We start from the raw sequence: 26,222 nt of genomic DNA, 5'->3' as shown, positions 1-26,222 counted from the left end.
TAGAATATTGTTTTATTATTTTCTATGAATAAGATTGAAATATCTAAAGTTATCTATAATTAAAGGTTTTTTGATGTAAAGTTTTCTGAAATGATAAAGGTTGGTAATGTGAGTACATTCGCTACTTTAAAAGTGCTGAAAAGGACGATTGTTACATGTTTATTTAGTAAATATATGCATATGTATTATACAATTGTCGTATATACGGATTATTGTTTATTCCTTAAAATAAAGAGAAATATTGATCATATATACGTATAAAAATAAATGCTAAAATTAATTCGAAGTTGCGCATATATGTGTGATAAGTATTTTTATCGATAATATCAATAATATCGATAATATCAATATCATAGCTATATTTTTGGATATTTGTAGTATAGAGATATTTTTCAATGCGATTTTATTAATGTGTGCTTTAAAAAAATATTACATTTTGAATAATTTTGTATTTTTAACTTTTTAATATCCTTTACTATGTTTGATAAACAAGTAAATTTTTTTAAAAAGTTTTTTATTGTAAAAAGTGCTAAAGAAATTATAATTTTGCAGTCACTACTTTTTGTTGATAACGTCAAAGTAATTCAAGGCTATCACTGATAAGGGGTCTGCATGCAAAGAAAATTTTGCCTTAATATTTTTATTTATCAATCTTTTAAATAAGTTATTTTTTCAAATTAATTGTTTAAATAATATTTAAAAAGAGCGCAATTTTTCATTTTTGTTCTAGGATATTGCAACTTTTTTCTAGGATAAAAATGTGAGAAAAAGAGTGACAACTTTTGTACCATTAAAGTTAATGGAGCAATTTTTCATTTTTCACATTTTTCCGCAATGAAAATGTTACATGATTCTAGTGTTGAAATAGTTCGATATAGTTTTGTATGTATTGGGAGATTTTAGTTTCATCGGAAAATAAATAACTATCCGATCTGATCAATGATTCAGATTTTGTGGTAGTTTCTTTAAATTGATGTACATTTCAGAAGAAATTAAATCTGACAGAAGTGAGCATATTAATGTTATAGAGAATAAAAATTGAATTTAACGGTTATTAATGTGCCTTTGTGGAGTACATATCTTACACATTTACTTGTAGCGGCTTCGATTTTATACAAGTTTTCTATCTTGAGATAAATAAGTTGCGCAGGCTGCGTGTTGTGTACACACACATCCGGGAAAAAATGTTTCATATATAATTATATATAATTATATAAAATTATATAAAATTATATATATTTATATAAAAAATTGACATATTTTAAATATAATTATATATAAAATATGTCCATATATATAATATTTTTTTTCGGCAAGTCTTTACGATAAAGCCATTATGCAATCCGCTTTATCACAAAATACATAAATACGACGACAGTTAGGAAATATAAGAAGCTAGCATTGACACGCCAATCTTGACAGAAGACGTTCTCTTTAATTATACAATAATTCTTATTAATAAGAATCTTATTAACGAGAATATAATATTTGACTATATATTGTTAGGAACGCTGAAATTGCATCTGCAAATTCTCTTTCGCGTTTGCAGAGAAGACTAGCGTTATTAACAGCCGTACTATAGAACAGGGAAGTATAATATTCGCACTTTAAATATTAAACATCCATGCATGCTTTACATCTTGTGTTCGTGTTATAATTTCCGGCTCGGCTCTTTGTATGAAGCAACATGCATAAGCGCTTATGCGTTCCTTTCAGATCCACAAACCACAAGCGATGATTTTAATGTCTTTTATTTACATTATTGTTAATTTCCATATATTTTTATGTGATCGTAATGATTGGATCAATTCCTTTTTTCTCCTTTTACAATAATTCTTCGTGATATTCTCTCATCTTTGATGTAAATTCCGCTGATTTATCTCGATAATGCAACTGTGCATCGTTTAGAACGTAGCTGAATCCGTGTTGCATCAAGATTTACCTCGATTGTGGCCTTCTCTTGGATTAGAAGTTTGTACAAACCTGCGCCGCGGTTTCCACAACCAAAGAGCGTTATTTGATTTGAGCTCGGCGTCTAATTCGAGAGACGGCGTTCTATCTAGATAAATGGACGTCAAGTGACGAGTTCGAAATTTAACTCGCCCATGTGTGTGTGTGTGTTTGTGTATGTGTGTAAGGCGACGATTCCGTTCCGGTGAACTCGGTCTCGTCAAAGTCCTGCAGACTGGAGTTGCTCATCGTATTGGCGCTCTCAATGCTCGGATGGCTCTGAAATCGTGGTCGCATCGCAATGACGGTTTCCAATTTTGGTTTCATCGGGCTAGTCAACAAATTCTTCCGGTGCAGCGCGAAGAATCCTTTTGTACCAATGCCCAGTCTCTCCGTGAGGATTCCTGCTAAAAATACCAAAGTGATAGGAACATTTTTCATGTTCTGCCGGATTTATAAGAATAAGAGTTAAGAAATTTTAGCAAAAAAAAATAAAATAAAATCAATTTCTGTTTCTTATACATACACATTTCGTATAAATATAATCTTTTACGTTTTATTTTGAAATAAATTTGCTTCTAAATGACGTTCTGATCATAAAAGAATATATACGTGCGTATAAAGATTATAATATATGTATTTAAAAATTAGAAGTTATAACAAAATATTTTATAACATATTATAACATAATATGTTTTGTAACTTATAACTTATAAATTTTTTATAGCTTATTATGGTTTCATATTTATGGATGTACTTTAATTACAAAATATGTGTGTGTGTGTGTGTGTGTATGTGTTGATAAAAGTGTGCTTATTAATTTCAAAATGATAAGCGTGTTTCAAGAGTAATGTTTTTATACTTATTTGAAATTTTTAATATGTATATATTATATGTATATATTATATCATATTTTTTAAAATACATATTTTAATAAAATAAGATAAAAAATAAAAGTATTTTAAATATTGTTTATTATTCGCAAATAATATTTTAGATATGCGCAACTACATATGTATAACGCATCACGTAGACATGTTTCTTTCGAAAAGGATTTTCCAATTAATTCAGTAAATTTAAGAAATTCCGAAGAAACTGATTTAGCCATCGTTGATTAAGTATAAGATTTTAATATAGAAGTAAGAGTAAATGGACACTACCTAAAGTGACAGCTTTCGGCGATCTCTGGATCCTCAAGAGACACTCGTTCGCGTTATTGTTGCCCTCACTGTTCCGTTCCTGCTTGCTCAACGTTGTCATCATGGTAAGTTGGCTGCAGTCGGAATCCCTGGACACTCTTCTGGTATAATCTCGGCAGCCTACGGTTTCTTTAATCGCAGGCTGTCTCTCTCGCTCGTTCTGCGACTTTACGAGTCCATTTGGCTCGCAGAAATTCGTGTTCGCCAGTGCGATATGCGTTAGTCGTTGCTGTTCGTCGCTGATGGATACCGAGGGCGAGTGTTGAGCATCATCGAATCGATGCTTTATTGATCTCTGATACCGCGACAAACTGCTATAAGTCGGTTGTCGACGGATGACCTTGTGAGACGAGAACTTCCTGATGCAATACTTAGGCAGCATCGACTGGAAGAAAAGATGGAAAGTAAGTAAAATTATAAAAGATTTTTTATTTTTGTAATTTTATTCTGATCCTAACTAATGCTTATCGATAATGTCCGAGAAAACAAAATTCATAATTAGAACTTATATATTATGTAATATATTTATTATAGAAATATGGAATCTGTAAAAAGTCTTTAAAAATATTGAGAACATAATAAAAAAATAATTATATTTAATATCAAATATATTAATTAGATATGACAAAATATTTTTTAAATGCTATATAAAATGTATTCGTTTATTTTTTGCAAGTATATCAGTATTTAATTATAAAGCAGTTCATGTAGAAATTGCCATTGAGAAATAAAGCTATAAAGAATGATTAAAGTTCTCCAGAAACGACTCACCTTGAAAGCCTCTCTGAACTTGTTAGACATGATATTGTAGAGGAGAGGATTCACTGTGGTAGATAAATAGTAGAACACTCCCGACACGTACGTGAGCGTGGTGTAGACTATGACCATGGTATCTTCCGGTTCAGATGAACTGCTCTGAGCGTACACAGCCAGCAGCCTTTGAGCGTGAAACGGCGCCCAGCAGATGAAAAAGGCCACCACCACCGCAACTGTAAAGACAATAATGACGTCCTATTGAATTAAATACCAGTGAGAGGCAGAGAGTAAAACGATTTTACTGATTCTTCTCGTGCGAGATAAAGTACAAAGCGAAATAATTTTTAGAAAATAAAATTAGCATGTATTCTAATTAAGAATATCTATTAAAAATATTTTCTCCGTTTCAGATTACAACGGTTGTAAAATACAATATATGTACGTCGTTATTGTTAATTTCAAAATTGTAAGTGATTTTTTTATAGAGTTAATAAGGAGTTAGCTATTTTCCAGAATGAGAACAAATCCACTTCAATTCATGATGCCCGTAACATATCGAGGAAAATATATAGACAAGTAACATCGCAAAGACCATTCGCCTTCATTTAGTGCTACTTCAAGTCACCTTTTGCGATTTCATTACTGTGTAATGAAACTTAGCAAGAAAATGAACTTTTATTACATTACTATTCACACTGCTGGAGCATTCGATAACAGTTTTCAAGAAATAAGACAATTAAAAGACTTTAGAAATTGACTTTGAAAATCGAAACACCGATTCTAACTTGATTTTAGCTTTTTTTTTAAATATTATTGTAAAAATGTAGCGCGTAAAAATGTTAAGTTAAAAATTAAATAATCATGAAATATTACAAAATCTTTCAAGTTTCTGACAATTGAAGTCTAATAAAGAACTTTTTGCGTAATACATGTCAGGTATAGATGAAAGGAAGAAACGTTTTATTAAATGGAATGGCTGATGAAATTTGGAAAATGCGATGATCGTCGAAGCAGTTTAATTTTGTCAAGATAAGTCTAATTGTAAGTAGATTTTTTTCTTACAATTTCAGATAATCTTGATTTCCGAATATTCAAGTAAAATTTTCTTGTAACATCAAATATATTTTTGTATGATTTTTATACTCCGTTTTTAATATCCTTTAATTAAAAAATGATAAAGATAAGTTTTAATTAAAAGATACTTTCCTTTTAAATATTCCGAAGTTTAAGTCAAGTGAGATTGCAATTGCATGCAATTACCATGTATGTTGCATTAAAATAATAATTAAATGTAATTCATGAATAACTTTTGCTTTTATCACGCTTTTTGATGTAGCGAATTTCTTTCAAATTTTTAAAGCATACTTTCATGTAAAATAAATTTAATTTAGGCGTACAATTACAAGACAAAATGCAATTGAATCCTTCACGTATTTCATTTCTTAAATAATGAACAACATATTGATAGAGATTAAGATATTTTGGACACTTTCACGTTTTCATCCTTATGTGTGTGTGTGTGTGTGTGTGTGTGTGTATCTATATTCCATGAATAAATTTTGTTGCATAATTATTATCTTTTATATTAGAGGAAAGAGATATAATACCTATTTAAAGTTCTTAGAGGAATTTCCATAAAAAATTCAGAAAAATCAATTGTGAAGATTTTACAGAACTCAATTGATCTTAAAGACGTTTGTGAATGCGAATGAAATTAATGGAGCTTCTTACAATTAATATTATAATGATAAATAATTATTACAGCTTTGTAATCTGTAATAAAATTAGTTGATATTTAGTTGATCGAATACAATGGGAATATAAAAATATCATATTAGGAAAAGATATTGTTTTCTCTTTCTTTCTTTTTTTTTATTTTGTAATATTACAATATATTATAATATTATACTTTACGTAATGTTACTTCTATGTGCATCTGAAAAACAAAGACGAAGAGATCTAAACCTTAATCTTGAAAAAATGACTCTGCAACTTTGCAGGCGTATCCTTGAAGAAGATTTTTAGAAAGACTTTATAAAGATTTATAAAGATTTTAAGAAAAGTTTTATGAAAAATGACTGGGATATATAAAAAAAAAACCGTGAGCGATCGCAAGAGTAAATATGTAAATGTTAAAGATGCTTTCGCTGTGCGAATATTTCATATTTTATTGAAACTAAATTTGGAAAGGGGCAAAAATGAATATAAAAAGATCACCCCGCCCGTCCTTGGCGGATGTTAAAAGCTAAAGGCTCTGATGTCTGTCGAAAAAGCGAATGAGTTATGTAGGACGAAATAATATTTAGAGATCTAATACAAATTTTTGCGTAGCAATGGAAAAGCTTAAAAAGTGCATTAAGAAAATATTTGTGTACTTTCGAGATTCGGCAGATACAGAAGTAACTCTAATGTAATCGTTTTAAAAATTTTTGCTAATTTATGAAATTATTTTTGTTAATAAAATAATTTAAGAGAGAGAACTCACACTATTTAAAAAAAAAATCTCCATTCTTTTTTCCTTATAAAACGGTTGCGATAGTTTAATTGCAAGAAAAAATTATTAGTAAATAATTCAGAAATAAATAATTGAAATAATAATTGTTAAGACTGTTCTAATTAACAAACTTTGCTTTATTTTAAGTTGCGTTGAAAAAGAACTAAGGTAAAATGTTAAGAATTGTTAAGAACATCTGTCGTTAAGCTTCTGGAAAATGTTTATAACATTTTACATGACTTTTTTAAACTTTAGAAATTTTATAAAAAAGCTTCTATCTTTTAATAGCTTTCGAGGGATGTTTCGTAATTTCTGAAAAAATTCGCGGTAACTAACTCCTTCACAATTTGTGGGGTATTGCGACCGTAAATACGCATGCCTGGTCGTGGGATCAAAAACACAAATGAATCATCGATGCGTTAATTCGAAACATCGTTCATCACAGTTTGTTGCAATGGTGGAAAAAGTTCGATGATACGGAAATACGGAGGGATGTGTATTTTTTCTTTTTTTTTTGCAAACAGGAAGCCGATTTTATTACCACGCGCACTGTCGACAAACGAGATTCGCCCACACGTTCAACGGTATGAAGGTCGGCATTTTTATTTCGATTATTGCTTCAGCTGAGACATCGAGAACGAGATAAGCGATTCTACTGTAATCGTAAATTCAGATGAATTATATCGGAACAAGTTTTCAAATTCACAAGAATCTGATCGACATCATTTATCTTCGCACGTTTTAATGTTTTAACGAGGATAATATGCAACATAAAAATGTATCAATGTGACATCCGTTATTAAATATTTTTTATTGCTTTTCGTGTCAATTTAATAAAAGTATATTTACATTTAAATATTTTTGTTATTGTATCGTAAATGTTACACACAAACATTACATACATTATTGTGCAACTTGTACGACTTACTCATAATGGAAAATTATTGCAAAAAAGTGACAAGCCGTAATTATAATTTATAAAAACTTGATTAATTATTAATGAAAGCTCTGTTTGATTAATAAAACTTTTTTTTTAGTTTGTACACACGCTCGATGGATCGCAAAGCTTGCGGCTTCAAATGTACACACATGCACGTGATGTCTATTATATAAATGTCAGTAAATGTGCCACGTGCAAACAGAGTTGTCCAATTATCACCGATAAATTCACGAGTAATTGTTTTTCTATTTTTCAGAAGAGCAATTTTATACACAATTAATATCTTAATTTTTAATTATATGTATTATTAGGATTAAATTATTATAAATCTAAAAATAAGCATAAATTAAATTTAAAATTAATTTTATTATTATTAGAATTAAATTAATTTTATTTTAATTAAATAAAAATTTAATTATTAATTTCAAATTCATGTATATTTTTAAATATATATATATATAATTTTATATGCATATGTACAATATTTATAACAAATTTTTAATTAAATTTCTTAATATAATTAAGTAGTAATCTCCATCCTCGATCGATGCAAAAGAAAAGAAAACGTAAATGCAGGTGTAAAAGATACCAACTTTTCCTTTCTTTGAAAAATACGCATTATTTTTTCGACAGATGAGAGGGAACGAAAAAATTCTTTAGTATGTCAAAAAAAGAGATGAGATAATTTGCCGATTTGTTTGATGGAACGCTCCTTTCCAAGTTAAATTGATAAATTAATATATATGAATAGCAAATCAAACAAATAATTATTATCAATCACGATCCAGATTGCGATATTCAGAAAGTTAGGGCGGAAACGTTTATATATTTTTAGTACAAAGACCTTTTGTTGTTATCGAGACCATCTAGATAACGATGGTTTTTAGGGCGGGATATGTGTAGAATCCGGAATATTGAATTCTTACATACTGAGAGACTATAAAAGTACTACAACAGTGATTTCGAAGTCAACAACGTGTTTTTTCATACGTTTTTTCTTTATTAAGCTCGAAATCGACAACACTCATGTTTTGATAAGAGAAATCTAAATAAAGCTGTTTGTTAAATTTGTGTTACAAGTAGTTACTGCTATTTTCGATCTTATGTTTGAATGATAACTCTTGCATAAGAGTTAGACTTACATAAGAATGAAGAATTCGACCAACACTCAGGATTGCATGTATTTGAAATACTTTTATTCAAAAAGTATTTGTAACACAATTGTATTTGTATTTTGTATTTCAGTGGAACACATAAAAGTATTTTATATTTTATATTTCAGTGGACCACATGAAAATATTTTAAATCGAAATATTGAAAGTATTTTGTGTTTTGTATTTCAAATATAAAGATTCATAATAAATCTTATTATTTAAATTACAAAATATAAAATACTTTTATGTGCTTCACTAAAATACGAAATACAAAATTGTATTATAAATACTGTGTTTAAAATAAAAATGTTTTAAATGTTCAGCCCTGCTAATATCAATTAATTATTCGATTTTCTCAGACATGTAATCGGTTTATTTTTTTCAATGATATAATATAATAATTATCGTAATAGTATATTCCTGAGAGGTGGAAATTCTAAAATAATTTCCCCTTGACTCATGATATGAAATAAAGTTTAACAAATAAAGATATAACGGGAGTTTAAAACGTTTGACATATCGTATAACTCTACGCGAGCGATAAATTGCAACCCGGAAGTTCTGCAAACTGCCACAATAATGCAGAGTAAATTTGGATGCGATCTACGATCACGTGGAAGCTTCGGTACTTTGGGGGATTACTCGAGTCTTACGTAAGCCGATTGGTCGGAAAATAGACTGGAATCGTTCCGGTTAGCGCGAGCAAAGATATATAACCAGCCGTTCACCAAAATGTACCTGTAGATACATATATAACAATGATAACCGCGTTTTGCGTTTGCTTAGTCATTTATGTTAAAGATTCTAATGTACTTATACACAATGTAAATATAACTGTAGAGTCCAACTAAAGTTTCAGTTTCAGTTAAAGATCCAAGTTTTGGTTAAATTTCGGTTTTAGTAAAAATTAAAAGGGATGACATATAAGAAATTGATTAAATTGTAATTTAAAAAAGATTTTTATTTTATATCTTGTAATTAGTGAGATAATATATAATTTTGATACTACGGATGTATATTGTACATACAATATACTATAAATACAAATATATAAAAGAATATAGATAATAATATTGTAATATTAGGATGATAATAATGTGTAATTATTGTTTCAATAATTAAATTATAATATTAATGATATTATTGAATAAATACATAATATATATGTATATATACGTACACATATACATATGGAAATTCTTCTAGAATTTCTATAAAATTTTCAATTTTCGGTTTCAGCCAAAATAAAAAAAAAATTGTTTTGGTTGGACTCTACATAACTGTTTTAATAAATAAAAACAATTTTGTGGCTTTAAGAATGAATCTTAATAAATTGCCTATGTGTGTGAGAATAATTTATATCTGACTTCTACTGAAGACAACTCAAATCTAGTGTTGAAATGTTTGTAATTGACATTGTTAGTACAGTACATTCCAATTGTCTACAAATTATAACTTATCGCATTATAAATATATTATTTACACATTGACAAGCGCAAAGACAGTTTATTTATATTTGTTTTAATAAATTTATAATCTAAGAATAATAAAAAGATGAAATGTAGGTTCTGAGCAATTTCTTGTAACGCATATATTGTATCATATTTACGAGAAGCGTTGAGTAGATGAAATTATAAGTTGGATTTTTTTATCTTTAATATATCTTCTCCTTTATACGTCGTTTAAATTTCTTTCTTCGACCTTGAAAGTAAAGTTCGAAAGAAGTTCAATAAAGACATCTGGGTTCGAAGATATCGAAGACTTGTCAAGACTGAGAATGAAGTCGGCGCCACGTGACATTGTGAATGATTAGAAGCTTGACAAGAACAGCAGGCTATTTATCTATAGCTATTAGAAGGTATAGCAAAATAATTCTTTGGGGTTTTATACATAAGTTTCCGAATTCGAAGCCACTTGTAGCGACATAGAAAAAGAATAAGAAAATAATTCACACGCGAGAAAGATCAATAGCGATTCGAGTCTTTTACACCCTCATATTTCAATTTCATCACTACCGCTGGATAATTTTTTTTCTTTGTGCTGACATTAATATTGTTGCGATCGATTCGTTGAAAATGTGACGGCGTTTCTTTACGAGAAAAATAATGAAATTAGTGAACACATTTAAATCGAATTATTGGTGAATATTACGTGAATTATATGTTATATATTCAATTTAGAATTATGTCCGTATAATCGTCATTTAAAATTAAATAAAAAATAAAATTTGATTGAGAAGAGTTTAATTCCTTTAACTCTGAAATAATTGTTGAAATTCTCAATTTCATTTTTGCTAAGAAGAAATTCTTAGCAAATTCATCTAAGAACTTTATCAGTATTATTTAAATCTTACAAGATGTTTAAATGAAACACAACAATGCAATTTAAATATAAAAGATTTAGCTGTAACACCTAAGACGACCTATGCATTCTTGTTATTCATTTCATATTGTAATATTTGATTCTAATTGCATGTCTGACCTAATAGCCGTGAAAATATACGGAGACAATTTATAATCGAGTTTTAAATGATTCGATTAATTTGTCAAGACATGGGCACAGTCGGCTTTTTCCAACATTTCCTCGCATTTGATGATCTCGTTGTCTTGCTGAACGAAATGGTCAATCTCGAAAAACTTGTCAATAAATTCTTTTAGAATTCGTCGATATTCTATTCATATCACGTACGAATAGGTATTGTAAGAATGAGGCATCCTGAGAAGATCTATTACGTGTTCGAGGACAATACAGAAATAGCGTAGAAATTTTCTTCTCTTCGAGATATTCCGAGAAAGCAATGTATTAATAAATCGCTTATGATAGAAATGTGAAATCATTTCAATCCAAAATTGAGATGATGTATATCGAAAGATTTATATGTTTATTTCTGTAAAAGTAACTTTATAAATTTTTATTAGTAAAATTCTTTAAGTAGAATTGAAAAAAGGAAATTCGGAAACAAATTTTTTTCAAAAAAATATGTTATACGTATATTATACATTTATATGTATATTATATATTTTTTAAGTTTCTATTTGCAAAACTAAAATATTGCTTTACTAAAAATTTAAAAATAAGAAAAATCAATTTAGAAAATAAAATCTATACACGCAAGAAAAATTTCCTACAACTTAAATTTGATATTAAATGTCGAATGCAACAGAAATTTATAAGGTGATTGAAGTAAATGTCACGCAATAAAGCCTTGTCATTATAAATCGATATTGGAGTAAGAAGAAATTTATGCGAGACCATCCGATCAAATGTCTAAATCTTCCTCTCTCTTTTTCGGTTAGAATCGACAAATATTTTCTGATATCTGTATATTTCGATAAAAATCCGAGACTTTCGTTTCGAAAAAAATTGCGAAGCTTAGCACGTTGATGCGGCAGATCACATCCCATCAGAATCGATCGTATCTGCTTTCTCTCTCGGAGATTTTTTCTTCTTTCCAATTTAAGCTATATTTGAGAATGGCGTTTATTCTTGTCTAATTTTCATATTTTATTTGAGAAATGGGCACAGCGATGTTTAGTTTTGTCTCAAATCTAATAGCAATTAATGAAATTAATAGAGTCGTAATTTTTTTTAATTGCTTTTCTATAACTTTTATTCGATGTATCTATCTGGAAACATTCGACCTTTACGCGAAATTTTGCGTGACTTTCAATCTTGCTATAATTTACCTCGATTTTGTATCACATTTTTACGAAATGGAAGATCTGTTATTTAGACAATGACATAAATAATGATAATAAATTTATCAAATAATTTGTATTGTAATTCTTATCATGTAAAAATTATTAAAATCTGTCAAATATTTCATTTATTCATTTTACATACAATATACTTGTAACGATATTTTTAAAGAAATATATCTAGCAGCGATATAATAATTTAATAAACTTTACAGCAATAATATCATTGAATTAGTTATATTAACAATATACTAGTTGACAGTTGACATAGTATAATATTACATGTTCTAATTGAAAATTAGTAAATTCAGTTAATGCTTGTATGATTTTTATACTGCAGAAATTCTCAAAGTTTATGGAAAATATACGACATAGGTTTATTCAATAAACAAAGGAAACTTCAAAGAATCTCTCTGTCATATCGCACTTGCGTGTTTATGAAATTACTTGCATATTATCACAGGTGCAGCAACCCTGATAAAAATAAAAATCAGAGCGTAAATCGAATGTAATAGGAATAACAGAAGCGTAAATAAAACTTCTAGGAGGCGAAAATTGAAACATCAAATGTTTCTTCGCAGAAGTATAAATGATTTTTTACATTTCATTTTCCAATTTTCGCCTTCTAGAAGTTTACGCTTGTGTTACTCTCCCATTCGATTTGCACTCCGATTTTTATTTTCATCGGGGAAGATATTTGCAACATTATTCAGATATGTTCTGTTAGCGAAATTCGAAGAATTAAGCATAGATTTGAATGCTTCACGAGATTGCTGCAGGAATGTCTGGCTAAGCATTTGCAATATGCCAGCGGATTCTGGGCGGTTTAAGCTCATTTAAACTTTTCGTGAGAAGAGAAGTCTGGCGTGATACGTTTGAATGATTTGCATGTGAAACTATGCGAACTTACTAATTTTGGATTAAAATATGTAATTCGTTCTCAACTGTCACATCTAGCATGCTTATTAATTCAATTAATTATTCATAACATTATTTGATTACCATAAAGTTTTTTAAATTGTGACGTTCGATATATATCTTTTTGAAAATATCGTTTATTATATATAAAGTGAATGAGTGAGATATAGTTTAAGGATTTCTTTGAGTTAAAATTTTTCTTTAAATAAAGAATTATTTTCCAAGTTTTAATTTGCCTTTAGAATCAAGTTTCAAACTGAAATTCGGTTAAAACTCATTTGAAAAATTAATGGAAGATTATAGTCTTAATATTTATTTAACTTTTTTCTTTATCGTAAGATACTCAGCATATCATGATTCAAAGCGTTCTTCGAGACAGGACGATCAAAATTTTCTGTTAATTTTTCTGATAACTATGAGTTCCTTTGGATCATCGATTATTATTCGGTGAATTCGTTGATCTTAATAGAAATCTTTAATGGATTCTTAAGTACTCGACTTAGAACCAAAATAAACCCGATTTCAATTATCTCAAATCGCGTTCCTCGAAGAATGCTCGAGCTGCAAGTTGTAATTTCCGATGATCAAAGCAATCTGCATCGCTTACCGAGCATGCGAATAACGTTCCTTTGAGCGTTCGTTTTCCCTCTGCTGCTGTCCACGTGATTCAATACACCGTGAATATGATGCCTTTTACTGACGGTGGTGGATAACAGGCTCGAGCGTCGCAATTTGATGGCGATCAACACGTACAGAACGGTGATGATCGTCATCGGCAGCACAAAGAATAGGATGGTTGAAATCTCAAACGCGTGCTCGATTAGGGTCCACCGTAGTGAGCACCTGGCACTGTCCAGGACAGCGGTGCCGTTGTCGGCGTAGTCGACGTAGACGATGCCAAATTGAATAGCCTGTGGTACGGCGAGGCAGAGAGCCAACAGCCATATCGCCACCACAAACTTTACCGCTCGTGATAATTTCGACATTGTATGTGAAATAAAGGGATGACAGATCGCTACGTACCTGCAGCAAAGAAAAAAAAAAGTAGAAATATTAAAAAAACAGGCGAACATTTTATTTTTGAAGAGACTGAAACTCGTCGATGGTTCTATCCTGCGGGTGTCCGGATTATCGATGTTCACACGCAGTCAAAAATCGGTAGAACCGACAAACTTTCCACTTTCTCTCTTTCTCTCTCTCTCTCTCTCTCTCTCTTTCTCTCTCTCACTCTATTCGTATATTTTATTTTATCGACTTCTACATCAAACTAGTATATAGATATTTCAGTTGAAATATCCATATCACCAGCTATATCATGCATGATTCGTGAAAAAAGAGAAAAAAAAACACGATACTGATAGATTAAAACCGAATGATTGACAGGATATGGGATCGACGAGTGTTTATATATCCATGACATTCTATCAGTCAGATTTGATGTATGCGCGATATATCCTAATATTTCTGAGCTCACCTCTCGATGGTGAAGGCCGTGATGGTGAGAACGGTGGCATTAGCCGAGGTCTCCGAGGCGAAGCTCTGAATAATACAGAATGCCTCGCCGAAGACATACGGAAAATGCGACCATATGTAATACATTTCCGGCGGCAGTCCAAACACGAGTAGCAGCAGGTCAGACACTGCGAGGCTAAAGAGATAATAATTGGTAGCGGTATGCATAGACTTGTTGCGCGCGATCACCACGCACGTGGAGATGTTGCCGATCAGGCCGGTGAAGAAAATCACGACGTAGATCACTGTGATCGGTAGTACGATGTACAGGGAATCCCGGCGGTCCAGCGTGTTTTCATCTCTGAGGAAGGCGATGATCGTGCTCGAGTAGTTCTCGTATCGCGGATTCGCGTGAATGATACTGTCGATCGTGGAACGAAGCTCCTGAAGATTCCCATCTTTCGAGAGTCTCCAGGAATCTCCCGCACCTTGAAGGATATTGGTGATGTTCGCTATCGTAGCCGAAATCATCTTGTTTCTTTTATTAAATTAATATTCTGATTGGCGAGAATACGCATCAACTTCGCAAAAAAAGTAAGTAGATTAATATTTGGGACTTCGTGACCGAACTTCAAATCGCCTGCTGAAATGAGTAGATATCTCCGCGCTGCTAGTATTTTTGTTGTGCAATTTTTGTTGCTTAGTCTTATTCATATATATTCCAGATCATCGTAGAGACGATTTATTCTATGGAATGCAATTACAATGTCTTCTCTGGACAGTATTGATGTTTTCGTGAAGATCCATTGGTAAAATCTCGGCTTACACGTGCCGGATATTCTTGATAGTTTTCAGTCTACATCTTGTGAATATTTTTACAAGTTGAATGGTTTCTCGTGATAAGATCCTAGCGCTGCTTACCTTCGTGTTGATCTGAAATTATAAGTATTTTTTTTTCAATTTCAAGACGGCTGATTTACGTTTTGCATAGACGAACGATATAGTCATAACCGAGTTTTGAACGCAAGATTATCGTGTACTTGATCTTCCGCATTTAGCACGCAAAAAAATATTTTGCTGATCCAATTGGAATTATAACTGTTTTTTTATATCTAATAGAAAATTATGTATCATATGCAGAATTTATAGCACAATTATATATAGAATTTATAGCACAAATCTAAATTCTATTTCTGTTATCTATATGATTAGATGCAATACATATCTAATATCGCAGTACTTACTAAAAATTTATTTATTTTTAACTATTTTTCGTACTTAGATAATTTTCGCTGTAACTGTAAGATCACCTTTTTGAGTAAGTAATGATGTATTATAGAAAATACCATAGTATGACTGATGTTACGGATTGATAGCGATTCCCGTTATCCACCGATTAACGAAAAGACAATCCGTGTCCTCTCTAATGCTTCGATTAATTTTGGTCAATGTGTGAAAATTAAAGGGCCGTCTGTAAATTCCTCAATTAAATCGACGTGTAATATTGTTCTCTTTATTACACGTTTTGCGATTGATGTAATGCAAATTTTTGTTAGCACAAATTTTTAATAACGTTATAATTTTTATTCAATGATGTAACTATTACGTGACAAAATATGTTCAATTTATTTTGTTGAACGTGAAATTAGATGTTATGTTACTTTTAGTTGGTGTCGACTGGGACGTTTAACATCGTGCATGAAAAGAACAAAATCTTTTTGCTAAAAAATCCATAAATTTAGATTATAAAGTTAGATTATAAATCTATGTAGCCAAATTTATATCATCATAAATCTATAAATTTAGACAAAGCTGAAAATAATTTTGTTGGACTATAAAAATAATTAGGAAACGCAGGAAACTCAAGCGTGATGCTATATTGCAAAAAATTTTTCTTTTAAAGACCGAAGCACAGACTCTGCATAATACATAATGTATAAGGCATAAGAAAGTCAACCAATCAGAATCTTTTATTTCATGAAAAGAAAGGGAATGAAAGATTTTGGTTGATTCATTTTCTTTTGTATTATGCGTTATGCAAATGTCTGTGTCGCGACCTTATAACACTCAGTTTGAGCGTTATAATATATTTATTTTGACGGTCTAAGAAAATTATTTTCAGATTGCATCCAGCTAAATTTTTAGATATTTTAGTTAGAAAACTGTTTTTTCCGTGTATCTCTAATCGTTTGAAATACGAAATAAGCCGATTATCTTGTTACCTCATTTGGTGAATCTCGCAATCATTTCATTTTAGTCAATTATCCATGTCCGTTATGTTAATTATATGATAAATCCTAACGTAGTTGCTAATGCAGGCATCTGCCTGTGACGTACACGCTGTATGCACACATTGTAAGCTTTATTCATCATGTCGACGGATCTATTTCTATTTTCCGCAAACACTGCCTTTCACAATAATGTCATTAACGCTTAAAATTATTTACGAAATTTGTCGCTAACGAGAAGTGGATACCTTCAAAAAGATCTTAATATGTGATGTGATTTCCAGTCATATATGATATTCTTGTCCGTTAACAAATATCCGCTTTCCACATTGTTACAATTATATTAACTGCTCTGACAAGAGTATCACCTTTCGAATATATACTGTGACCTTTTAACGCATTGCCTTTAGCCTGATCCTTTTCTTAGCCATACATGTACTCCATCACCCATTCAATCTTTAAAATATCATGTTTCTCTAAAAACGACAAATACTACGGAGATAGACATATATGAAATGCGATAATCCTGTTAATCAAAAATGAAATCACAGCATTAAGTGCAAAAGTAGTCTGACACATATAAATTGATATTTTTTTGTATATTGCAACTTTTTATATATTATAATATATTTTAACATTAGAATTATTGATGATTCATTTTATTAACATATTTTATAAATATATGAATTTTATAAACATATTATAAATATATTTTTGAAAAAAGAAATAATGGATAAATTCAAATATTGATTTAAAAAAAAAAGACAAACCAATATTTTATATATAATCACTTGGTACTTTTTGATTAAAGTAAAATTTATTAAATTAAATTATGATACTTTTTAATTTTATAATATTTATATATGAACACAATACGCAGAGCTTGCACGAAAAATCGTTTAGGCTATATTTCCAATAACAATAATAATATTTTTAGTAATTATTTTACGATCAAAATTGATTTGTCTACTTAAACAGTCCTGTCGATGCAAAATAATTTCGATTTCATCCACGAGCCGCGTGAGCTGCAGATGCAATCGACAATTGTGCTCCGACAAAACAAAACTAGACATTCCAGCACCTTACAAAAGCCACAAATCGCACACGGCACACCACCTTGGATTCTCGACGGAGTCCTAAACTCGTTCTGCGTCATCACGTTCGCGAATCGTTTCCACGCGCGCGCGAGGATACTCATCTCTGCGCTTGTTGCCTCCACGTTGATGTTGTAATCGACGACGTGGTGCTTTCGTGAACGTCGTTCATCGAACAAATCGGAAACACATGGGGCTATTTTCGAAGCAGATCGCGCTCCCAACTGACATTCAACATTGTCTAATTGTCCCCAATGAATCGTTAACTTCTTCGTCGTCAAAACATTATCCGGAAACTGTTCCGCAAAACTAGTACGAGAAATTCTCTGATTTATCTATTTTACGTTCCACCGTTTGTACAATTTTCGACGCAAAATGATTTCTCTCGGGTTATTTCATCTATTCTGGCGTATCTTGTTAATGAACTCTCCAACATGCTTCGGACATAAAGCAGTCGATTTTTATTATGAACTGTATCTTTTAATTCTTCTTTATAACATTAGAAGTAACGAATTCGATTTTTTATATAATACAATATTATCATTTTAAAGCACGCGATCTTTAATTCTGTTTTAGTTATTGCATGTTTAAACGCAAAGAATGCCTTTGTTAGCTCAAATAATTTACATTTTAATAACAGAAAGCTATGATTGGATTATAAGTAACGCATATATAATTTGTTCTACTTGCATCATATTAAATTTTAATGAAGAGTTGCTCAATGAACGTACAGTTGATTATTTATTTTAATAAAATTTTCACAAATTTTCTACATTGAGTGTCTTTTCACGTACCACACGACTTTTCTTATTCTTTTTTCGAAGTTACATCTCTTTATTTACTTGACTGACATGTCTGCGCTTGGTAATTTATTGGTACAAATTTTCAGACGTTAACTTGCCGTTCGGTCAGTAGATCACGGTCGCACTTTGTCAAGCTTTAAAGATTTAGAAATTCAACTCTATATATAGCAGTACCTATTTATTGTCTTCATTCAAGTTTTATTTACAAAACAACGTATGCGAGACTTTCAAAATGACAATGAAAAATTATTTAGTGCAATCATGCAAGACATTTTATATCTTCGATCGTATCTCGATCACAATAAATAAAGTGTAGTAGAATCTCGCTGCGTTGCTTTCAGTTAAGCTTTTGAGATCCATATAGTCAGAATCTTCTACATTACATTATATGAAATTACATTATTGAGCCAATCTCGTAACGCTTGATGATGCTTCAATGAACGTCGCTTTTCTCTTATGATTCCTATAAAAGAAAATTGTCTACGTGATTACATCACCACGTTCTTGCACTTCTACCTTAGAAATATTAATAATTCCCAGTAGCAGCAATATAATGTAATAAATATAATACAATGTAATAAAGCTCTTTTCTGGAACAACAGACGGTCCAGATTAACGCACATTGATCCTTATTAGAGCAACACGCAATGTTACGGTTTCATTAATGTATCGAGCTCTTTATTGGAACGACTGCTATCGATTGGGAAATTAATCCTTCATTCGGGAGAGGCGTCAACGCTCGGGGATATAATTCAATCTGTCATCTGATCCAAGTTGAATTCGTATTATCACCCAACTCGTCGCAAATATGATAAAGAAACGCGAGAATGTGATGTCGATTGACAGCCATGGATGATAATCGAGAGCGTTAAACCGAATTTTTTTAAACAAAACATCGAGAAAATGTAACCTAGATCAGTTTCTGATTACAATGATGTTCATGTGAGATTGGCGCGGGCACTCGATAATGCGTGCACATAACAATTTCCCATTCAATCGAGATCAAACGCGATGTTAGAATCGTTCAAAGTTATTTCGCAACTTTCGAATGAACAATCATTTTCGTATTAAATTTGATGAGTCTCGTAATTGATAGAATTTTATTCTGTAATCTTGAATTGTGTGTGCGTGTGTGTGCGTGTGTGTGCGTGTGTGTGTGTGTGTGTGTGCGTGCGTGCGTGCGTGCGTGCGCGCGTGTGTGTGTGTGTGTGTGTGTGTGTGTATGCATTATCTTCAATTTTATAATTTCGGAATTTTATTTTTGGTTAGCATGATGTATTCGAAAGAGATGCTTTAATTGAGATAACGCAAATTGATACCAATTATAATTGGATTATAACTTGTATGTATAAAGCGCTTAATGTAAAATAAATTTTTAAGATTAATTAATACTAAATTTTAATTAGTAAAATTTTCTGACAGATTCTTTAGAATTGTTGTAATTTTTAAATTTTTAAATTTATACAGTTTTGTAATAAATTAAAGTTTCGATAAAATAATGCCCTTTCTTCACTGATATCAAGAAGATATATTCTTATTTCTTATTATTATAAATCATTAAGAGAATTTATAAGATTAGGATAATTGGAAAAAAAATCCGATTATACTTTTGATTTTTAATGTAAGCAAACAAGGTTAAGAGAAATCAATCAAATTATTATATTGTACGTTTTAGCGCAGTGAGAGTAAAATAATTTAATTAATTGTTACAGAGACGATTGCGTTCTGTAGAATTATATTTATTTTAGAGATCTCTGTCTTAAAATTCCTATCTTTCAAACAACATTAATCTCTCTAACAAGATATTTTGCTGTTAGTAATGAAACAATTTACAAATAAAATAATTAACGTTTTAAATAAAACTTTACAGCTCTTTCTTGAGTTTACGTTTGGTTTTGTTATATCAGAAGATCAATAAAATTGAACATTAATATTTGTCATAAAAATATTAAACTTATTATTAGCAAGAGAATTTATTGTGAATATTATGGAACTCATTATAAATTTCTGTTTCAGTTTTATAACAGGAAATATGTCAAAAAAGAATTTTATTAAGACGACTTTATGAGCTTTTTCTTCATTTCACAAGACAACAGTTTCTGTAGTATCCAATTATTGGAATCTCTCAGATATGATCGCGTGTAATATTCGTGATTGCAGTTTTCAGTGCTATTAAATATCGATAACATAAACTGTCTATTAATAAATTCGAATCTCATACAAATTGCATTTACCATGTAAATTTACTGTAAAGTTATTTTCCATATTTCCTCAAGCTGTTATAATTATTCGATATACCGATTTTACTTGTTTTACTTATAATTTTAATTACAGAAATAATTATAGCTTGGATTATATGTATTTAATTTGATGCATATGCGATAATATGATGCTTACTTCAATTATTACAGTAATACCATAAATATAATTTTCAGTATAAATGTAAATAATAATTAATTTGAAATAAAAAAATACATGCATTTTGCTTGATAAACTCTAATCGCTGCATCTAATAAACTCCATCTATACATTATGCATTAAATGAAGAGGAAAAATCTTGCGGACTTTCTGAATCGAATGTACTTGACAGCACAGAAATGCAGATAACCGTACTTGATAGGAAAACAAAGTTATTTATCACAAACGAGTAAAGTTATTTATCATGACCGTTTTCCTCGTTCATTCTTTTAGTAAAATAAATCAAAATGTTAGATCATTTTTTAAACTGTTTAAAGTTTCCTAATCTTCGCGCAACGCGCGTATCAAGATGTACTAATTCTTTTGTACTAATTCTTTTTTGATGTACTTTCTTTTTCTTCGTCTATGCTGATCGTATATATCGTTTTTGTATCAATTGGTTTTTTTTCATTACATATATTCATTTAGTTTTTTTGGATCAATTAGTTTTCCTTCATTACACATATTTAATTAGTTTTTTTGGATCAATTAATTTTCTTTTATTACATATATTCAATTAATTTTTTTTTGTATCAATTAGTTTCTCGTTTTTATATACAACATAATTGCCTTATAAAAAGTTGCAGAAATAATAATAATCTATCGCGATTCTATTACACAGAGAATAATTTCAGAAAAAACGTCTGATGATATATTGTTGGAATGAAATTATTAATCAAAGATGTGGTCACTTTTAGATTATTTTCTAGGAAAGGAACGCGTCTTCTATGCCATCGTTTATCATGAGAAAATATTCAATCACATAAATCTTGACGGCGATCTACTTCGAAACTGGAGCGAACTCGCACGTATTGAGTAGCATGATGCATGCGACAATCATAAATTTTAATCCGGACTTGCATGTCTGGCATCACCTGTTGCATTACAATTTCGCAAACATCCAGGAGACAATTTTTAGCTCATTGTTTTCAATTATTAGATACATCAATAAAGTTACTCTTATTTCCCTTATTAATTATAACAATTTTAATAGCATTAATTTATATTAATTATAAGTAAGATTTGTATTTAATGCTGTAAATATATTGTTTCCTTATTTCAAAAGGTAAAGTAACATAACTGAAAAAATATTTAAGTTTCTCAAAAAAAGGGAAAAATTATTTTTTTAATTTGATAAAAAAAAAAGAAATTATAGATATTAAATATATTATATCAACGAAAAGAATATATTTTTAACATGATTAATTATTTATGTCATTTTCGTTTTACAATTTTTTCTCAAAGAATCTCTCTTTTTGAGTTGTAACGATTAAAAAAATTTTTTAAACTATTCTTTTTAAATTATAATGTTTTGATGAAATTAAGTTAGTTCACTTTCGGTAATAACGTTTATTTAACTCATTTAATAATGATATAAAGATTATGCATTTTACGGGTTTCCTCCGTGTTCAGATCCATTCTTGGAATGCCAACATTTCGTGATACTATATATCAGGCTGTTCCTCACCCTGATGAAGTGGACTGCAAGGTTCACGAAATGTTGGCATTCCAAGAATGGATCTGGACACGGAGGAAACCCGCGGAACGCATAATCTTTATATAGAAAGCACCCATGGAAGCTTCAAGAATATTACTCAATAATAATATAATTTGAAAATTTTGTTTTTTAGTTATGTTATACTTTCGAAATAAAGAAGCGATATAGGAGTGTGGAGAGCTCAAATTTTTATCACCATAAAAATATGTATTTACTTAGAAAAATACCTAATATTTAAAAATATTATTAAGATTTATTTTGAAATGTAATAATACATTATGTGTTATATATTATATTTTGCATCATGCGTTACCTGTAGAAATGCACCCTGCAATAGAACGCACTTCCTTGTACTCGTGTTGATTTCTTTGATTCACGATATGTCATCACTTGTATGTCTGTGTTCATTCACTACAATAAAAATAAAATGAGAACGAAGGCCAATTGTTAATCTTGTGACAGCATTAATATCGCGTGATATGAATCATTGTTTTAAAAATATGTAACATGTATCATTTCTCTAAGAGAACAATATCTTGAACGCATCTGACACGTGGATTTTGAATACGATTTTTAGTTTCTATTTTTATTTTTACTTTTGTTTTTTGCAAACAAAACTATTCTGATTATACATGAATTTTATTTAATACGATAATTAACCGCAATATTTTATTTATCGCGATATTTTATCGCGATTTTGCGTTAGTCTGTTTATAAAAATTTAATCCTTCACTTTTTTTTTTTACGTAGTTTTTACAATTATCGACGTGTACTTGTTTGATGACTACTATTAAATTTGATAAAAATTGAAAAATAACACGTGTTGCATCACAGGGTCGTGCACAGTGCCTTTATGTTTTATTTTCTTTCACTGTATCACGAAATCAGAACGTTAACATCATGCCGGGGAAAAAGCCGAACTCGATTTGGCGTGGAAATGTCGAATCGCCCCTCGAACCTAGCGCGTGCCGAAGACATCCATGGTGGGAGTTTTGCGCCAGCGCGAAGATCTCGACTATTATCTATATATTTATATTGTATCATCGTGTAAAACTCGGTCTATGGGGATATAGATATTTTATCTAATTACTATAAATATAGACATATTATTCATAATTATATATTAACTTTATATTGTTATAAAGTTTAATCTTATATTTTATCCTATATTTTAAATTTACATAACAAAACTGTGACAGCATTAAGTCTATCAAAGAAATTTTCGTTTATTTAACGTTTAAAAAATTTGAGTATAAGTTTTTAAGAATGGTATTAAAAATTATAAATATTATTAAATGAAATATAAAAAAATATATTATAAATGATTTTTAAAAATTTATGTATATAAATTACAAATTTTACGCGATTAATTTAAATTTAATATTACATCTTATTATATAGATCTGAGAAAAGGGAATTTTGACAGAAAAGTCGAGAAAGTCGCAGCAACGCAATTATAGAAATCCTGCAGGCGCTTTAATCGTAAACTTGGTTCGTAAACACCTGCTGCGTTCGCGGGATCTAAAGTGACGCAGTAAAGGGAAATTTATGGGGAAGATAAAGTTAAGCTCTCTTCGTTGTCACACAAAATCACGCAGATATCTCATTCATTTGAAAACTTCCTCTTTCCCCCTGCAGTAGTGCTTAATTGGCAATTTCGATGTTTTCTCAATAGTGTAATTTTTCATTAACGACTTTTCCTCGGTAATAGTATCCATTCTTTTGCATCGCTGCTTCCGACCAAACGGCTTTTAAAGATCACCTTTCAATATCGTGCATCTTACACGTGTGACCTTTTTCTCCATTTAAGCTTGCCGTACTTTTCGTATTCGTCAGACTTTCACTTCGATGCGACAAAGTGCATTTTCTGGCTCGATTAAAAACCATTCCTTCCAGGAAATTAAAAATCATTTGACGTTATGCATATTTTCGCTTGAAATATTCATATAAAGAGATATCTTTAAAATTCAAATTATTCTCTCTCTCTCTCTCTCTCTCTTTCTCTCTTTCTCTTTCTCTCTTTCTCCCATAATTTATCTCTTTAAAAAATTATTGCAAAAGATTTAAAAATACTATAATAGCTAACTTTACAAAGTGTCTCTAACAATACAAAAATAAAAGCCATCTTTGAAATCGTAGAATTTTAAAAAAAGAATTAAATAAATTATAAAAAACTTCCCCTCATTAAAAATTATTTTTCTGTAAAAAATAATGCACAATTTTATACGTCGATATGATATTTATTTTATTATATGATTTATTGATTTCCATTATTTAAAGAAAAAGTATATTTTGATTTTTTATATATTATATATATATATATTAGGTGTTGGAATTAATTCGTAGCGTTTTACAAGTGATGGGAAGTACTTTCATTAATGTATTTTTTAATGCTCATGTGAAATAAATAACATTCTTTCATTAAAAAACGCTACGAATTAATTCCAACACCTAATATATATATATATATGTAGGTATGTATACATATGTATATGTATATATGTAATATGTATTTGTATGTGTATATGTGTATTTGTGTGTGTTGCGTGCGTGCGTGCGTGCGTATATGTGTGTATGTGTGTATAATAAATTAGTTAATAATAATAATAATAATTTACTTCAATGTACGACATGCCAAACTATTGTTTGACTGACATTATAAACTAAAAATTGAAAAAAAATACACAGAAGATGAATGTGATATATGCAAATGGTGAAACTTGCAAGACTGCTGCTACGAAACCAACCAGAAATAGAAATCACATATAAAATAAATAAAAAGCACAAAACGCACGCCTACGTATACGCACAAGCACTTATACAAGAAAAAGAAATAAAATAACTATGGTGAAAATTTTTCATATAATTTTTTAGAATTTCTAGAATTTTTCAGAACACCTGAATAATTTTATAACTTTTAGAAAATTTCTCAGATTTTTACTAATTGAAACACTTTTTAAAAGTACCGAGAAAGTCTACAGCTTTTCTAGAATTCTTTATACATTCTGAAATATTCTAACATTTTTAAATTTCTATATATTTTTCTTCCTATAATTTATGATAAAAACTTATAAAATTTGAAAAAGGTTAAGATTTTTCAGATACTATAGAATAAGAAATCTTAAAAATCTTAGAGTATTTCAGTTTCAATTTAAATAAAAATAAACAATAAATTCAAGACTAATGAGAGTTAGCGCAGAAGGAGGTGCGCAACAATTATTAAATTGTAAAAAATTATTTCATTCTATTACACAATATCTTCTTTATTTTGGACACTTGAAAGTTTCGGCTCTCGAATGGAGTCCTCTTCAGCAATATTACATATGATCCTAACTAATATTCGTTGAGCGATCCATAATCCGATCAGAATAAGTCACTTTCTCAAGTCAGGTTCTCAATTGTTATGATGGATTCTCAAACGAAAACCTCATTATATCATGAAGCTTTGGCAAAATAAATTTTCAGATTGTTGACTTACAAATTATTAATGTGTCAAAAAGACATGTTAAGAGAGACTATAAATAATTTAGACTGTATTGTCCAGAATGTCAGGTAAATCTGAATTTCAAATTCAATTTATA

General features: G+C 29.9%; 1 protein-coding gene and 1 long non-coding RNA gene across 7 annotated transcripts; one reads left to right on the top strand and one right to left on the bottom strand.

Moving 5' to 3' along the window:
• Positions 1 to 133: 133 nt before the first annotated feature.
• Positions 134 to 23,649, bottom strand: LOC105146173 (pyrokinin-1 receptor). Of its 3 annotated transcripts, none has more exons than XM_011056259.2 (6): positions 22,955 to 23,649; positions 14,584 to 15,494; positions 13,717 to 14,132; positions 3,921 to 4,138; positions 3,111 to 3,534; positions 134 to 2,357 (listed from the first exon to the last, which is right to left on the bottom strand). In XM_011056259.2, exons 2-6 carry the CDS (start codon positions 15,090 to 15,092, stop codon positions 2,095 to 2,097), a joined length of 1,830 nt encoding a protein of 609 aa, XP_011054561.1. In that variant the 5' UTR covers positions 15,093 to 15,494; positions 22,955 to 23,649; the 3' UTR covers positions 134 to 2,094. The 3 variants fall into 3 exon arrangements, with proteins under 3 accessions (XP_011054561.1, XP_011054579.1, XP_087269720.1); XM_011056277.2 differs by having other exon boundaries at positions 134 to 2,354; positions 22,955 to 23,642; XM_087413594.1 differs by lacking the exon at positions 22,955 to 23,649 and adding an exon at positions 17,871 to 18,078.
• Positions 3,410 to 13,706, top strand: LOC105146166 (uncharacterized). 4 transcript variants are annotated; one of them, XR_015547504.1, is made up of 4 exons: positions 3,410 to 3,553; positions 4,055 to 4,230; positions 4,316 to 4,946; positions 7,437 to 13,706. It is a non-coding gene; the product is annotated as an uncharacterized LOC105146166 (long non-coding RNA). The 4 variants fall into 4 exon arrangements; XR_015547503.1 differs by having other exon boundaries at positions 6,924 to 13,706; XR_846151.2 differs by lacking the exon at positions 7,437 to 13,706 and having other exon boundaries at positions 4,316 to 4,343; positions 4,419 to 6,385.
• Positions 23,650 to 26,222: the final 2,573 nt, after the last annotated feature.

The sequence above is a fragment of the Acromyrmex echinatior genome, chromosome 14 (assembly GCF_024713525.1).
Source record: "Acromyrmex echinatior isolate Ae372 chromosome 14, ASM2471352v2, whole genome shotgun sequence".
Lineage (NCBI taxonomy): Eukaryota > Metazoa > Arthropoda > Insecta > Hymenoptera > Formicidae > Acromyrmex > Acromyrmex echinatior.
The sequence above is the reverse complement of the archived record's forward strand: the minus strand, read 5'-3'. Positions and strand labels throughout refer to the sequence as shown.